This window comes from Corythoichthys intestinalis, chromosome 2 (genome assembly GCF_030265065.1).
Source record: "Corythoichthys intestinalis isolate RoL2023-P3 chromosome 2, ASM3026506v1, whole genome shotgun sequence".
NCBI lineage: Eukaryota > Metazoa > Chordata > Actinopteri > Syngnathiformes > Syngnathidae > Corythoichthys > Corythoichthys intestinalis.
The window spans coordinates 44,406,264-44,422,535 of NC_080396.1; the positions used below are offsets into that span (position 1 = coordinate 44,406,264).

Consider the following 16,272-nt stretch of genomic DNA (forward strand, 5'->3'; position numbering starts at 1 on the left):
ATATATATATGTTTATATACTGTAATTTTCGCACTATAAGGCGCACCTGACCATAAGGCGCCACCCACCAAATGTGACACGAAAACGGCATTTGTTCATAGATAAGCCATGCAGGAATATAAGCCGCTGCTGTCCTCACTGTATTATGGCATATTTACACCAAAAGATACTGTATTAACTGGTATCACTTTATTTGACAGCGGCATATAAGGCTGTCATAAGACCCAATGAACCACCATGCTTCAATAAGTTTCATTTGGCCATCACTGCTCCCTTGGGGGAGACAGTCAATCTCTTCTGCCACCTACTGCCAGCACTGTTGTTGTCCAACATGCCTCCATGCATGCATTGCAGCACAACAGATGTAAATAACAATCAAAATTCATGTTCTGTGCTAATTATTTATTCAGTTACCGCTCCAATTTTTTCATTAATTGCTGGTTATGGCATTTGGTAACACTTTATTTGACAGTAGCGCCATAAGACTGTCATTAGACAATCATAATTATGACACTGTCCTGAGCATTAATGAATGCTTATAACATGTCATTTAGTGTTATTCGGCAAATTATCTCACTTTTTAATGAATGTAAAAGATCCGATAATTTGCTGGATGACACTTAATGACATCTGTCATAAGCATTCAGTAATGCCCATGATAGTGTCATGTCATAATTATGACGGTCTTATTACAGTCTTATGACGCCGCTGTCAAATGAAGTGTTACAAGCAATTAATGAAACAACTGGAACATTAACTGAATAAATAATTAGCACGGAACATGAATTTTGATTGTCATTTACATCTGCAGTGCTGCAATGCATGCTTGGAGGCATGTGTTGCCTATTAACCCAAATTTAAAAAAATAAGACGCACTGGACTATATGCCGCATGATTCAAAATGAAGGAAAAAAGTAGCGGCTTATGGTCCGAAAATTCAGTATATAGGCCTACAGTGAGGAGCATAAGTATTTGCACCCCTTGTGATTTTGCAAGTTTACCTTACCCACTTAGAAAATGGGTAGAGGTCTGAAATTTCAATCATAGATGCATTTCCACTTATAGAGACATAATCCCCCCCAAAAATCCGGAACTCACATTGTATGATTTTTCAATAATTTGTAATTTACTGGGGTTCATATGTATTTGTACCCCTGAGAAAATCAGTGCTAATACAGTATTTAGTGCAGAAGCCTTAGTTTGCAATTACATAAGTCAGACACTTTTTGTAGTTCTTCACCAGATATTGACATATGGAAAAAGGGATTTTGGCAAATTCCTCCACACAAACCTTCTCTATATCTGTCAGGTTTTGACAGGAAATGGGAGGGGAGGGGTCTTTATGGATGCAATGTATAGTATCATGATACCATCCATTTCCCGGTGACCATCTGTTGTCCAACACAAGGCACAATGTGGGATAGTTCGGGTGCTGTGCAATATACCGGGTGAGCTATACACACTGCAAATTTAAACAAATTTACAAATGTACGACAGTGCGAAGTAGCAAACCTGGTAGGGATGTATCTGATTCGGAACAGCAACTGATATTGAACAACGTCAATGCTCGCGTGCTATTATTTATATTTGTATATAGTGATTTGTCCCGATTTTGTATAGCATATACCAAGCATTTAAAATAAATATCTGATCATCATTCATATGCCGTTTTGCTCGTTGATCAGTAGCAGGATTCCTTCACGACTCAAGTGCACATTTTGGAACTTGTGCAAATGTGATGGAAAATTGAAACACAAGTAATGCTTTGGTGAAAAATGACTTCTGAATACAGAAGTTTGTGTAGTACCTGTACAAAATAAATACTATTTTATTGTTTATTCATTTAGTTTTGCTCACGTCTGGAAACAAAAAGCAATTAAAATTGTATGGGGTGAGTGTGTGTGTGAGTGCGGAGGGGGATTTGTAGTTTAAACATTTATTCTAAACTCCATGACGCTAGGTGGCGGTATGAGCTAACACTCACTGAAGCTTCGATAGTGTCATGGTCAACGAAGAAGATGGACACTCGTGTTGTGGCGTGAAATCATACCTCAGTGCTTAGCTTGTAAGGAAAGTTATTCCTCAATATCTCGTTATCAGTTTGACTTCATGGGACAATGGTTGGAAAAATTAAGAACGTCCGTCAGAAATTGCATCAGAATGCAGTGAAACTGACGTGGCTGCCAACCTGTGATTCGTCAAAAGGGTCGGAAGATCCTATCTCCTTCCAAACCCAACAACCAAGCCGTTCTCATGTGCAAAATGGCTCTCTTATACCTACTGCAAATATACACGTAAGTAGCTCCCCAGTAATGTCTATACTGCTTAGTATTGTAAAACATTTTATGCATCGCGTTAATCTTGTAAAACATTTTATGCAGCGCGATTTAGTATCCATCCGTTTCAATAACTTCGATAATGAAAGAATTCCCATGGTTTCTACATTGTACAGTTTAATAAAATAACTCAGGGTGTATTGTATTTATTATTATTGTTACTATCGTTAAAAGTAAATTGTGTCAACATGTAGTGGTCAACATTTGTAATGGAAGAAAACAGAAAAGCACATTTACCATATTAATTAGGTTTGTTAGGTTTTTAATTGCTTGTGTATAGCTGTTTCAGAAATGTTTCAGGACCCTCATTTGAACATCAGAATTGGAATAGTCATTTTTTTGGCAAAGTATGTTAGAAACTCACATGTCTCTGGGTTTGGGCAACTATCAAGGCATCCTCTGTTTAGAGACTGCTTTTCTACTGTCTGCCTTCTTTTACATATCTTTCAAATCATTGGTTAGACATAGCATTCACAATTTGCATCTAAAGAAGGAACATATTCTTCAAGGTTAAAAGCGTCCCTGTACCAGTATACATGGCTCCTGATACAAATCCCAGATAGCAGAAAGACGTTGAAAAGATGTTGGATCAACATTTCGCTGTCGATCTTATATCGTTGAATCAACGTCACTTTTGCACCCTCAATTAATGTTGTTTCAAGGTTGATAGGTGTGTTATGCCGAGAAAAATTATGTTTGAAAATCATCTTCCAAATAGAGGAGCACTTGTGAAAGAAAATCTGACAATTCTATCGGCAAAGAGCAGTCGTTAAAGACGCAGTGTAACAAAAAGTTAACACCCCCCCCCCCCCCCCCCCCCAATTTCTGAAAAATCGCACTGGGAATCATATACCAAAAGGACTGTCCATTTTTGATAAAATTGATCAACCATTTCAATTTAAAAACTTCATAATGTATTCCTTTGGGGAAATCCGTCTTGATTGACAAACATTTCGACATACATACAAACCAAGTCCTGGAACGAAGTAAAATCTTATGTCGAGGTACCACTGTAGTTTATAGTAGCATTAAAATGCTTCTAAAGTGATATCTGGTTTAGCACAGTATGAGATATTTTACTTCTATTCTTTAATATACTTACATTAAATTTTTTTTTTATCTTGGAGTAAACACAGTTTATTGTCATATCCGTTGAATGATTGATTACCAGAGTAATCTATAGTAAAAAATATTATGCTTAATTCTGCAGGCCCAGAACCAAATGTCTTCCTCCCCCAGCATATTTTCAGGTACGGAAATTGCTCCAGAGGCCCTGCGGCAAACTTTAACATTTAAAGACCTTCCGGCACCTCCCATATCTGCCAAGACAGGTGGGCTTTGAAAACATCTCTGTGACATTTCTACACCATTAGCTTGCCTCATTTCATCATTAGCAAGTAAACGTGTCTGTGTGTTGTGTTTATAGGTCCCGTTGAAGAAAAGAATATCAAGTCAAAGAAAGAAAAAATGAAAGAAAGGCGAGAACGATGGCTTAGCAGTGAGTTGATTAATAAATGTCCCCTCGACACTGTAAACGAAAAGTAACCAAAGCATACTGCTTGGTGCAAATGAGCTTTACCTGCTTACTGTTTTTGGGTTTCCTTCTCAGAAATAAGCACCATCAAGTTGGCAAAGGAGCGTCTAGCGGCGCAGGCCCGGCGGAAAGCCACTCCAATTGTGGGAGACATGAGTGTTCTTGCAGAAGCCCTGCCTGAGCTGTCAGAGCTCATCTCACCGGCGACTACAACCCACAATGGCCCTACAACTCGACGTAAAAACAAATTGTAAGTTGTCTCAAAAATGAATGCGCAAACCTGTACGGGTTTTTTTAAACCTGGTGTCGCCAACAATACACATACACTCCAAATAGATTACGCTTCAAAGTGGTTACGATACATCAAACTGTATGTGATTGTTGGTGAATATTATGTTTTTAATAAATCACGACTCCCCTCCTCATTAGGCCTGTTAAGAAGTGCGCAGGAACCGATTTCAGTCAGATGAGACCGCTACAGAAACGCAAGCTCTTGTAAGTCCTTTTTTGCTCATTATTACCATGTTTTCGTGACCATAGGGCACGCCATATTAAAAAGCGCAGGCTCATTTTTAGGTGATGTTTTTGTATTTAACACACACACACGAGGAGCACCGCATTATTAGGCACATGAAAAACATAACGCTAGCATGCGCGCTAGCATTTTTTTTTTATTTTAAAGAGAGCGTGAGCAAAACTGAGTTCAATTTTGCTTTATTAAAGAACAATTAACAAAGTACTCACATCAATCGTAATCAATCCACAAATTCAAGTCCTTGTCTTCTGTATCCGAATTGAACGGCTGGACTAGGTCTCGTTCAAGAACAGCAAGTTCCCCTCCTAATGTTGTTTAGCGTAACGCACACATTTGAACTTGATAGGTACTGGGAGCTCGCCCCCATCACACGCAACTGTCTCCCCTTAAGGTTTTCATGCCGCTCTAACTTACGTCCGCCTTGTAAAAAATTTCCCAGTCAAACACACGCATTTTGTTACTCAGTCCACACAATAGGGGCACCGTCCATTTTGGAGGAATTTTTTTACTTTTACGTGAGCCTTATGGTTGTAAAAATACAGTAGGTGATATTATCAAAAGATCTGTGCTTATTTTTTTATGTTCTTGCTACAGGGAATCAGAAATCAGTAGGTTTGGCGAGGCGGTGAAAATTCTCAGTGGCAAAAGGAATCCTCTGAATGACATCTCTGAGCATTTGAGGAAGAGACTAAAGCATTTGGAAGAGGAATCCAGTTAACATCAGTAAGATGTTCTTAACTTAATGAGCATATGTCAGCAGTCGTCTATTACAGAACCCCTTTTTACTGTATTTTATTTATTAATTTTGTTGTTGTTTTTTAAGACAAAGGACTATAACTTCAACAGCCTGAACTGACAACAGCCTGAACTGATGAATGCTTTGTTTTTAGCTGATGACCGGCAATAAAGTTCTGCTTTCCGTGATTATGAGGAATGTATGGATGAGCAGTGATTTGTGATTGTTTAAACAGTGGACCCCTTCTATGGAACCGAGGCGTGTGCAAATTGGAAACTTTTGCAAACAATGAAAAGAAATGGATGAAATGAAAGGAATTAGACAACAACAACCATTACTAGTATCGTTACAAAAAGCAGTTTATTGGAGACGTTAAGGATACAAGAACGCAGTTGTTTTGTGAAAATTTTGACCCCCCCCCCCCCCCCCCCCCCCCCGAAATTTTTCACCTAAATCCATCATTAGGCAAATTTGCATTTAAATCAGACTCCCCTAAAAAAATGAAGTTCAAAGTCACAACATAGCAATAATGAGGTGAGCTGACATTTTCCCTATTTTGTCTAGTAAATGCAGATAATCATTGTAAATGATTTACAAAGGACGTAAAAGAAATGTTTAGCTTAATGATGCTAAAGCAGTAATTTCTGGTTTAGAACATGGTACTGAAATTGTTGTGCAACAAAAACGATGCAAACAGGAGTTTCCAACAGTGTAACAAGTGCTGTTAAAAATTACAGTATACTCTAAATTTGCAATTTGTTCTATCTTTAAAACAACTTGATTCCTTGTTGGCCTACACACAAATATACAGTCATGCTCATTTTTGGAGCGGTCAAATTATACTGATACAGCATTATTTATGTAGAGATTCGTTCAATGTGAGACCTGTCTTGTTAGTTTACACCTACTTGCACAAGTCACACAGTAGGTTACATTCAGAATGGGTGTCTCGCAAGTAGAATTTTTGAGTAATGATCATTTGCAGTCCTTTTTGTTTCCTTTTGATTAGAATGAATCAGGGTTGAGCATTTTTTTTTTTTTTTTTTTTTTTTTATAAAAAGAGGCATATTTACTTTGAAAATAGAGAAATGGGCCAGTTCATTTATGAAAGAGGTTTACAAATGTGCATGTATGTAAAAATGTTAAATTCATTTTAAAAATAGCATTATCAATCCAGAAATTAGTTCTAAAAATTTAATGATAACCAAACTTTTATTTTTATTGCATTATTGGTAAATTTCTTTCCCATAAATAATTGTCATGTTATTTAGAATGAATGTTAGTATCAATTAAATTATTCATTATTCAATTATTTGATAAAAAGTAATTAATAGTTATGCTTAAACTTTTTCATTTGATCAAAAATCACTGTGTCAATAACAAATGAATACAAATCATTAAAAAAATAAAATAAAAAATTGGGAGTAGGAAGTGTACAGATTAAAGACTGCATTAGGCCGATTGTGCCCCCTGGCCATACGCTGCTACCCCAATATCTGGATTACCAGTTGAATTGATTTTATTTAATTTTTTTTGCAACATCAACATAGGCAAACTCAATTTCCCTCTCAGCGGGGCAGGTGCTGTTGAATTCTTCTCTCTGATAGGCACAGTTCAAGTACCGCCATATGCCCGTCATCTCTGCAGGGATTTCAAATCCACGGTATTTCTTGGCTACAACCTAGTAAGAGGAGGGAAAATCTAAGGTAGAAAAAAAAAAAAACACTGCAAGTAACTGACTTTCAGTGAAGAACCTCAAACCTTTAGGATATGTAGTTTAGGAAGCAGGTTGCAGTCGGCAAGGGTCAGTTCTGACCCATCCAGAAAGCTCCTGGTGGACTCCAAGACATCTCCTGAGCCATCACTATCGATTTCAAATGGTAGGGGAGTCCGCAGGAAGTCATCAAGATGACGAAGAGATTTAAGTAGCGCTTTCTCTAAGGCTGAACACACGGATCAAAATGAAGAGAGATTAACAGATTTGGTGGGTCAAATCAGGACCCCAGGCCCAGGTGTTGATACATATGCCCTCATGATTCAACCATTTTTCATATTTATCAAACATCACAGGAATAAAACAGGAGTGCAATGCTTTGCCAATCATAAAAACGTGAATGAGAGAATGATGTAATTGACGATCAAATATTACAGAAATAAGTTTAATTTACTTTTTAAAATGGCATGAAACTAGATCAGTTATGAACAGGTAATTTGTGCCATAGCTGGTCACAAGTTACATTGAATATTGATTATACGGTGGTGAAATTTGTGAGATCAATGCATTAACAGTAGGTATGCCTTGATAAAACAATTTTGTGTAATGTAATTTTACAAAAAGTTGAATATTTGTATCTTACTGTCATTGGTGTCCTTCTTTGGGTTCTTTATGTAAGCAGAGAACTTGGCAAAGACATCAATGCCAGCTGTGTTGGCATCCAGATGTTTCGGTGAGAGTTTGGGGTATCTGGTAATATAAAAAATGAACAGACAAACGTATGTCTTTAATGGAAACACACCATACAATGCTATTTAAAATGTGAATGTTAGTGCATTGCATACTATCAACTCTGCTTATTACAATGGGGCGCACTCATGTACCGTGGTGGAGCCAGTTTCTCCTCCAAGAACTCCTCTATCTTGTTGACATCGACCTTGACCTCTCCGTTAAAAGTCATAAATGGAGGGTTAGTACCTGGAGCGAGATCCTGTAAATCAGCAGGTTTCCTGACAATACAAAAGAAAGGGTAACGTGCAAGGCAAGGTTAGACATTAGTACACATTTCACACAGAAAATGTATGAGAACCAGTCGTCCAATAAGCTCCTCCATTTTCTGTACTGTTCTAGTGCTGTTAGGTGATACAGTTCAATTTGCGTATTAGTTGAGAACACAGTAGTTCATCATTGATGTATGCCAACAGAGTATTAAAGTAATTACAGTAATTACCGCTTGAGGTCAACAGTGGTGACATTGAAGATTACTCCTTTGAGCCAGAGGATCATAAAAAGACGTTGACAGAATGGGCAGTTACCGATGCTCTCCCCATCACTACCTGCCTAGACACATATTAAGAAATCTGTTAGACCAGCTAAATATGCATGTGGAAAACAATTATTTCATTTGCATGAGCTACTGTATAAGAGTCTATTTGAGAGAATTGTTTGACATGGTCGCCCAAATAATCATTTGTGGCATATGCGCGGTCTTTTGCCAACCTTAAAAAAAAAAAAATTTTTTTTTAAAAAGCACAACCTTCTGATTTTCAGCAATACTCGAATCATCTGTATTTTTAAAAAATAAGTTATTTTTAAGTAATTTAGCATCATGTTCAGGTCATGCTGCTAGCTTTTGTTTTTTCTGTTCAAGCCTTCTTCGTTAAATTAGTAAATGTGCATGTGTAGAGAAGTTTTTCAGTAAAAAAAAAAAAAAAGTAATGACCAAGTAAAAATAACTCCATAGCTTTGACAAAGGTAACAAACTTGTACAGTGTGTGTTGAAACTGACCCACTTTGAAACAATATAATATGGTATAACAAGGTTTATCCGGTTATTAAAAGTCAGTAAATGGATTTTGTCAAATTTCAGGCCTTAAAAAGCATTAAATGTTTAAGGCATTCAAAATTATGTAATCTTGATGGTTAAAACTTTTTTTTTTAACATAATTTATTAGAGTTGTCTGATATTACTGAGATAATATCAGTTTTGGGCCAATATGCATGTTGCCTACAATTTGAATGTAGAAGCCTCCTGCCTTTGTACAAAGGCTGGTGACAGCTTAGTACAGCAGTTATGCTTGTTGACCATTGATGTTCTCAAACAAAGCTGCTTGGGATTTGTTATGTGAGCAGACCATTTGCATGCATGATGCAAAAATTAAATGAACGCTAAATGATTGAAAAATAATCAACTATAGGCTATACTCATGCACATTCACTATACTGAAGCTTTGTACCTTTGTTGTTATTTTGAGCCAGAAGCACTGCGTGAGCCATATGTCATATGGCAGTGCCTTATTGGCACTTTGCACTTGCACTTGATAAAAAAAAAAAAAAATTATGCTTGCATTATTTTGATTCCAACAATAAATATAGAGGTGAAACATAGGTAAATTACCATATAATTTCAGTTGAAGATGTTCTTATTTTTCACAGAATATTATTTGGGAAAACCTTGAAGTTGTTACATTTACCATTATTAAAAGTATCCAGTGCGGCATCAATATGCAATTAGCCATAATATGTTAAGTCCAGGCGGCACGGTGGCTGAGTGGTTAGCACGTCTGCCTCACAGTTCTGAGATCAAGGGTTCAATCCCGGGCTTCGGCCTTCCTGTGTGGAGTTTGCATGTTCTCCCCGTGCCTGCGTGGGTTTCCTCCGGGAACTCCGGTTTCCTCCCACATCCCAAAAACATGCATGGTAGGCTGATTGAACACTCTAAATTGTCCGTAGGTGTGAGTGTGTGCGTGAATGGTTGTGTGTCTCCTTGTGCCCTGCGATTGGCTGGCAACCAATTCAGGGTGTCCCCTGCCTACTGCCCGAAGTTAGCTGGGATAGGCTCCAGCACCTCCGCGACCCTCGTGAGGAATAAGCGGCATGGAAAATGAATGAATGAATGAATGTTAAGTCCACATTCGCATATATCTGTATCGGTTTGATATCTGTATCGGATTTTGGGATTTGGACAATATCGGGATATTGGCTAAAAATTCATTATCGGACAACTTACAATTTGCGTGTGTGAAACTATCTGCAGTCGGGCATGGGCATTAAATTTGTTTTAGGTGGCATTCAAAAGCATTAAATGAGATTTGCTGATACACCTGTAGAAACCCTGCATAATGTAAATGAGATGAATGTGTTGCATTGTGCATTGTGTGTTGTGTTGCTTTCAGGATGACTGTGCCCACAATTCTGAACACCAAACAGAAGGCTAATCAGCTTAAAGAGTGAGAATGCAGAGATTAGCCTTCTACCTTCAGCAGTAACATTCTTACGCTCCAAATAATTGCTCTCAACTTGTTTCCATGGTTATGTGAGAAGCTATTCTTATTATCTTCAGTTCATCACTTTACAGGAAAAAAAAAACTTCAAACATTACCTTGGATGCCTATCAAAAGCAACGGTGTCAGACACAAACAATTTGATTAATGCATTTTTTTTTCCTGAGACAAGCTGCTTTCCCACATAATACAGAGCATTAGTGCATTTTTTCAACCTATTAAACCTCCCTTCTGGAAATGGTTGAATGTAATAAAGACCTAATTATTTGCCACTGTACCTAGTAAGTCTATTTTTTTAAAGGTACAGGTATTTGCAATTTAAATTGTTTTTTACTTTTACTCCCTACATTTGAACACAGATACAGTGCAGTAGCTTTTTTATTCAGCCCTTCATTTTCTATACCGCTTATTCCCCATAGGGTTGTGACCTGGGTGTGCTGGGACCTATCCCAGCTGACTTCGGCGAGTAGTGGGGTACACCCTGATCTTGTTTACCAGAGTGCATATTAACAAACAACCATTTATACTCCCATTCACACCTACAACCAATACAGAGATTTTAACTTTCATGCTTTGCATTGTCAATGTAATCTGCCCTCTGGGTGGCTAGGAGGTTGTTTTTTTTTTTTTTTTTTTTTTTTTTTTTTGTATACACAACTTTTTTATTGTGACATAATAGTGATGAAATAGGTTATTCAAATTCCCAACCGCTCAGGCCCCAAATACACTGTCCGGCACTGAGTTACTCATTAGTTTAAATTATGGGTACTTTGAATATACTGTAGGTGAGTGTGCAATAAAACCTTACAAAGTGGCCAGTATATGTTTGACTGCCAAGCCAGATTGATTTGCAAATCACCATCTTAATGTCAACAGATAAGCGTATTCAGATTGCCATTTGTTCTCGCAGTATCAGCACACACCTGCATGCACATTGACCCTACCATGCTCTCAGTTTTAAGTATTAGAAAATCACCTGTTTTTTTTTTTTTTAATGGCATCTAAGATACCTGCTAAAATGTCAGAAAGAGGCAGCATTTGGCATGTCATGGAATAGATAAAGACAATAATTTGTAAATTATTTGGGGGTTAGTGTGCTTGTTTTTTTTTTCCCGAAGGTTGGTGGGGTAGCAACAGGGAGCAAGAAGATATTTACTTTTTTGTGACTTGAATTTAAATGTAGCCACTTTTTGTCCTATTAGGTAGCCTGGCGCCCACTCCATAGTGTACATGCCCAAGTTCATCTGAAATAGGCTATACTTGAATTGCCCACAACATGTTGCGGGGAAGTGATACAAAAAAATGATGGATTAATGAGTTCCAACACATGATAGTAGGCCACAGTAATCCATTTCACATCATCTTCATCTGCTTTCTTCGTTGACCATGTTGCTTGTTTTTTAAATCTGAATTGATTGACATTTTGACCTTCATCTTCAGTATAAAATGTTTTAATAGACTGGAATATGTTTTGTCTCTTTCAATGAATATTCCTGATAATTGGTTGATTACTCTCTGGTAAAACAGTTTCCAGATTGCTACTGTTAAATACTATCACTCAAGAGTTTCCCTCCCCTTAAATCACTACTTAGTGTTTACCAATTACAGAGCTGAGTGAATAAAACCAGCTGTGTGAAACACTGATATGAATCACCAGAGTACTAATCTCAGGTGCTACTACTTTTTACAAAAGGGCACTTACACTTTTATTTTCATTGAATGAGCACATTGTAGCAATTGTTTGACTAACTGTGCTGTACTTCATTACCTTGACATAAAGTGAGATCTCGTCCTGGTCATGTGGTGTTGTCGTTGTGTTGTCCTGCACAGGTGGAAAATAGCTGTCCACAACATTTTGTGACGTCATCTCTGGTTGCTTTTCTGACTTCCTATCCGCCTGAGGAAAGAATTGCTTGCCATCCTCTAATAGCACCACCCTCTTTTTCTTCACTTGCTCATCTCTCTTTTTTGGAAGACTTTCATCTTTGATGACTGACTTCAGCTCCTTCATCCATGCATCTCTCACATCTAGACTTGAGTTAAAAGTTAAAGATTCTCTGATTTCTGTTTTTACAAGATTGTCTTTCTGGTCTTTTTGTTCCAAAGTCACATCTGGTTCGCCTTGATTCATTTTAATCCATGCGTTATCTTTTCGTCTAGTGGACAATAGTTTTACTTCCTTCCTTATCGACTGTGTCTCAGGACAGAATATTCCACTCTCCATGGCTTCTTTTAATTCTTTGACTCTTCCATTAATATCCAGTTCTAACTCTTTGCTAACTGGCCTCTCGTCTTCATGCGCATTTGACGTGGAATCTACAGACTCTTTTGACGCAATGCTCCCCAACTCTTCAAGTTGTCTGTTTTCATTCATGCTCGTCACTTTAACCTCATCATCTAAAATGTTCACAGGTTCTACTTTACGTAGCTCGTCCCTCACATCATTACTATCTGTGTATTTTTTGTCAAGAGGCAGCAAGCCGTGGTCTTGTACATGTTTGTGCCAAACAACTTCAGATTCCTCTGGAATGAGCTCTTCTGCTGACAGTCTCACCTCTTTCTCTGATCCCAGATCCTTCTCTGTATCATCTTGTTGGGTGATGAAATGCATATCCTCAATCTGGTGGCTGAGGTCACTGTCGATGTCCGATTTGTCTTTCTCACCTGGGGTTTGGTCATCTCCAGCCATTTCCATGATGGAAATGTTTTCTTGTTGCACCTTTACTTCTGATGTCCCAGTTCTATTAGTGCTAATGTCCTCATCCGATTTATTTAAGGGATGTACTAATGCAATATCTGGTGGCTCTTCAGTTTCCTTAAATGATTTGGTGGCTTTGTTTGAAGAAGATATTGTGTTATTCACCGACTCCTGCATCTGGACCTCCTGCTGGGGGATGTTTTTGGTCAATTCCTGTTCCAATGCACTATCCAAGTTGTCACATGTGGATGTCTCACTGTGTTTCACCTCATCAATCAACTGACTGGTCTGAATGGTGTGTTCGACAGAAGAAGGGGGAGGTATGAAAACGACACTTTCATGTGGAGTCTGGGAGTCATCATCTTTACCTTTGACCTGAATAGCTAATTCAATGCTGATATCTTTCACATCGTCCTCTAAACAGGTTGATGTATGTGTAGTCTCCATCTCCCAACATTCATGGGATTTATCTGAATTAGCATATGAAAATTGAACTGTGTGAGATGCTTCTACATTTTCATCTGATTCATTAGTGGTCAGTTCACCTTGATGGTACTTTCGGGAAAGTGTCATTGGGACCTGAGCACTGCAAGCTGCCTCATCTGTTGTCACTGAATCTTCATCAGAATACTGTGTATTAGTAGATAAGGCTTGATCACTGTGAGTAGCTTGCTCCGTTGTCACTGTATTTTCATGGGTGTCCTCGGAATTTGAAGCTGAGACTTCAGCACTTTGAGCAGGCTCAGGTGTTGCCACTCGGCCTTCATGGGAACCCTGTAAATCAGTAGCTGAGACTTGATCACTCTGAGTGACCTCATCTGTTGTTATTGCCCCTTCATGAGAATCCGTTGAATTTGTAGCTGAGGCTTGATCACTGTGAGAAGCCTCATCCATTGTAATAGAATTTTCATCGGATTTCTGTGATTCTGTACCTGTATCAACATGATGAGCATCATTTTCTGTGGTCAATATTACATGGTGCTGATCTTCCTCTTCTACATCTGTGCTTATTCTCACAATCTCATTGGCATTTTGTTCTTCTCTTATGGCATTGTCATCCTTTTCATCTTCTATTGATGTGTAGAGACTCAGTATACCTTCAGTCACCATGTATATGTCACATGATCTTTGCTCTTCCTGTAAATTTCCCGTAATCCCAATAAGTTCCTCATGCTTGCCATGATCTTCTTCATCTTTGTTTCTACCATTTTCATCTTCGTCTATTGTTGTGAGATGAACTAGACTGTCTGCCTCCATGTTTGTTTCATGAGATGTATTTTCTTCCTGAATGACCCCTTCGCTCCTCATTGGTTCCTCTCGTTTTCCGCACTCTTTGTTATTTTCTGTGTGTTGATCACTTTTATTGTCTACCAATTTTGAAAAGCAAGGCAGGTTTTGACTTCCGCTTATGTGCTCCCCATCCTGAATTTTATCTTCTTTCATCTCTTCCCCACTTACTCCAGACTTTTTTTGGTCTTCACTTTCATGACATTTGCTATTGTGAAATTGTGTATCAACTGAGGAATAATTCTGGTTTTCAGCAGTCATCATCTCTCTTTCTTTTGAGCATTCTTTTTCTTCTACAATCCCCTCGGCTGTCAATTCCTCTCCATCGACAGGACCTTTTTCACTTCCTAAAACCGCAACGTTGTCACTGGACTCTATATAATTTTCAATTATTGTCTGGGCTTCTACAGATTTCTCTATAACTTCTCTGTTTTCAACCAATTTCAAACCCTGACCATGTTTGTATTTTTCATTATCTTCCTCCTCAGTTTTGTCCTCTTCAAGTCGCTGTGCTTCTACAAAGTGGCACAGAATTCCACTTGGCATTGCCTCTTCCTTTATTGTGCCCTCTTTCTTAGTCTGTTTATCCCTTAAGTCGGACTGTTCGTGTGCTTCCTCTACCTCTCCACTCCCGTCCTGTCTTCCCTTGCCTTCCTCTGTCTTACTTGTCATTTCATTAGGTACCATGGCTATTGGTTGGATCCCAATTTCTTCCTTTTCACCGCTAGCTTTACATTCTTTTTCAGCTTGCCCCTCTCCTGCCTCAGCCATTAACAATATGTCCTCCCCCACCTCTTCAGCAAGTTCGACCTCTTCGTCTCCCTCCTCTTCGTCCCCATCATTTTTGTCTCTCTGGTTATTTCCCTCAGAACAAAAAGTGACAGGGCTGTGGACCACAGTGGAGCTTGAGAGGTCCTGGTTGGGCCAGATGTCTGACTGAGCCATGGAAAACTACTGTACAAAGGGCTAAATGGCCACCCTATTGGATCGTAGATCTATATGGGGTTCAAAATTACTGATCAACAACGGATTTCCCAGATAGTACTTCTCTAACTTCAAGACTTAGTCTTAACATTGAATGTCTATATCTTGCGGAAAAAGAATTACTGACTGAGCTCAAAACTAAGAATAGATTTAAATCAACTTTAAAAAATAAAATAAAATAAAATAAAAAATTATCGTACTTCCAAAAACTGACCAATGGCTCCTATTAATAATGTACCTCCCAGTTGGCTGTGGTAAGATTTTGTCTAGTCCAGAGTCCAGGGTATAATATGAAATAACTCCTGAATGATAAATTGGTGTTAAAAATTCCAAAATCTGAGAAGCCACTATTTTTTAGGCATTGAAATGCAGGAGCTCCAGCCAGTCTTCCCTTGTTAAAAAATACAAAAGACGTACTGGACCTTAAGCAGAGTTCCAAATCAACAAACCCAATAAGACCTCCCTCACTCTCTCTCTGTCCTCTCTCTTGCACTCACACGCACACTCTCTCTGGAGGATTAAACCCAACCTGATCCCCACATGACTCAGAGCTTAAAACCTAGCACAACTTGAGTAGAAGTACTACAGAGCACTACCCAAAAAGACATTAAAAATGTAAAATTTAAAGGGATCCGCAGATAGAAAAATGTATAGTTCTTAAAAGAAAAACGTTATTATGGGTTAAAATAATGAAATATTGAAACCCCTCTTGATGTTTTCGTTTTTATACAATTTGTAAAATTAGTTTAGGTCGCCATTGTTTAAGTCGCCATTGTTGATGTCACATTGTTACGCTGCAGGGCTTCCAGAGTATGACTCTAGCAACATAAACGTGTCATCTGTTCAACCCTTTCAATTTGAGCCCGAGAGGATCATTAATGAGCATGACACCACTGTCGATATTTCACAAAACGGGCAGCAAAAGCAAAATGAAAAGGAAAGACGGGATGAGACGAGGCTAGAGTAGGGGGAAAAATGGTGTTCTGCCAAAATGTGCTACACTGGCGAAACGTCCAACAAGAGGCGAATTTGACACCCAAACTACTACCGTGCGCTTTCAGTTTGTTTTGTTTAGATGCATACTGACAGAACATACTGAAGATGCCTTAAGAAAATACTTAAACATAGTAATATCAAATAAGGGTGGTTTAGATATTCTACATG

General features: G+C 38.3%; 2 protein-coding genes across 4 annotated transcripts; one reads left to right on the top strand and one right to left on the bottom strand.

The window, feature by feature from the left end:
• The first annotated feature begins 1,971 nt into the window (after nt 1–1,971).
• On the top strand, nt 1,972–6,186 carry slx9 (SLX9 ribosome biogenesis factor). 2 transcript variants are annotated; one of them, XM_057829971.1, is made up of 7 exons: nt 1,972–2,294; nt 3,547–3,667; nt 3,763–3,834; nt 3,946–4,120; nt 4,300–4,365; nt 5,000–5,128; nt 5,229–6,186. In XM_057829971.1, exons 1-6 carry the CDS (start codon nt 2,118–2,120, stop codon nt 5,121–5,123), a joined length of 735 nt encoding a protein of 244 aa, XP_057685954.1. In that variant the 5' UTR covers nt 1,972–2,117; the 3' UTR covers nt 5,124–5,128; nt 5,229–6,186. The 2 variants fall into 2 exon arrangements, with proteins under 2 accessions (XP_057685954.1, XP_057685953.1); XM_057829970.1 differs by having other exon boundaries at nt 1,973–2,294; nt 5,000–6,186.
• Nucleotides 5,581–15,583, bottom strand: LOC130912118 (midasin-like). 2 transcript variants are annotated; one of them, XM_057829966.1, is made up of 6 exons: nt 11,908–15,583; nt 8,087–8,196; nt 7,740–7,865; nt 7,499–7,605; nt 6,903–7,084; nt 5,581–6,822 (listed from the first exon to the last, which is right to left on the bottom strand). In XM_057829966.1, exons 1-6 carry the CDS (start codon nt 15,067–15,069, stop codon nt 6,661–6,663), a joined length of 3,849 nt encoding a protein of 1,282 aa, XP_057685949.1. In that variant the 5' UTR covers nt 15,070–15,583; the 3' UTR covers nt 5,581–6,660. The 2 variants fall into 2 exon arrangements, with proteins under 2 accessions (XP_057685949.1, XP_057685950.1); XM_057829967.1 differs by lacking the exons at nt 5,581–6,822; nt 6,903–7,084; nt 7,499–7,605 and having other exon boundaries at nt 7,755–7,988.
• Between the last annotated feature and the right edge of the window lie 689 nt (nt 15,584–16,272).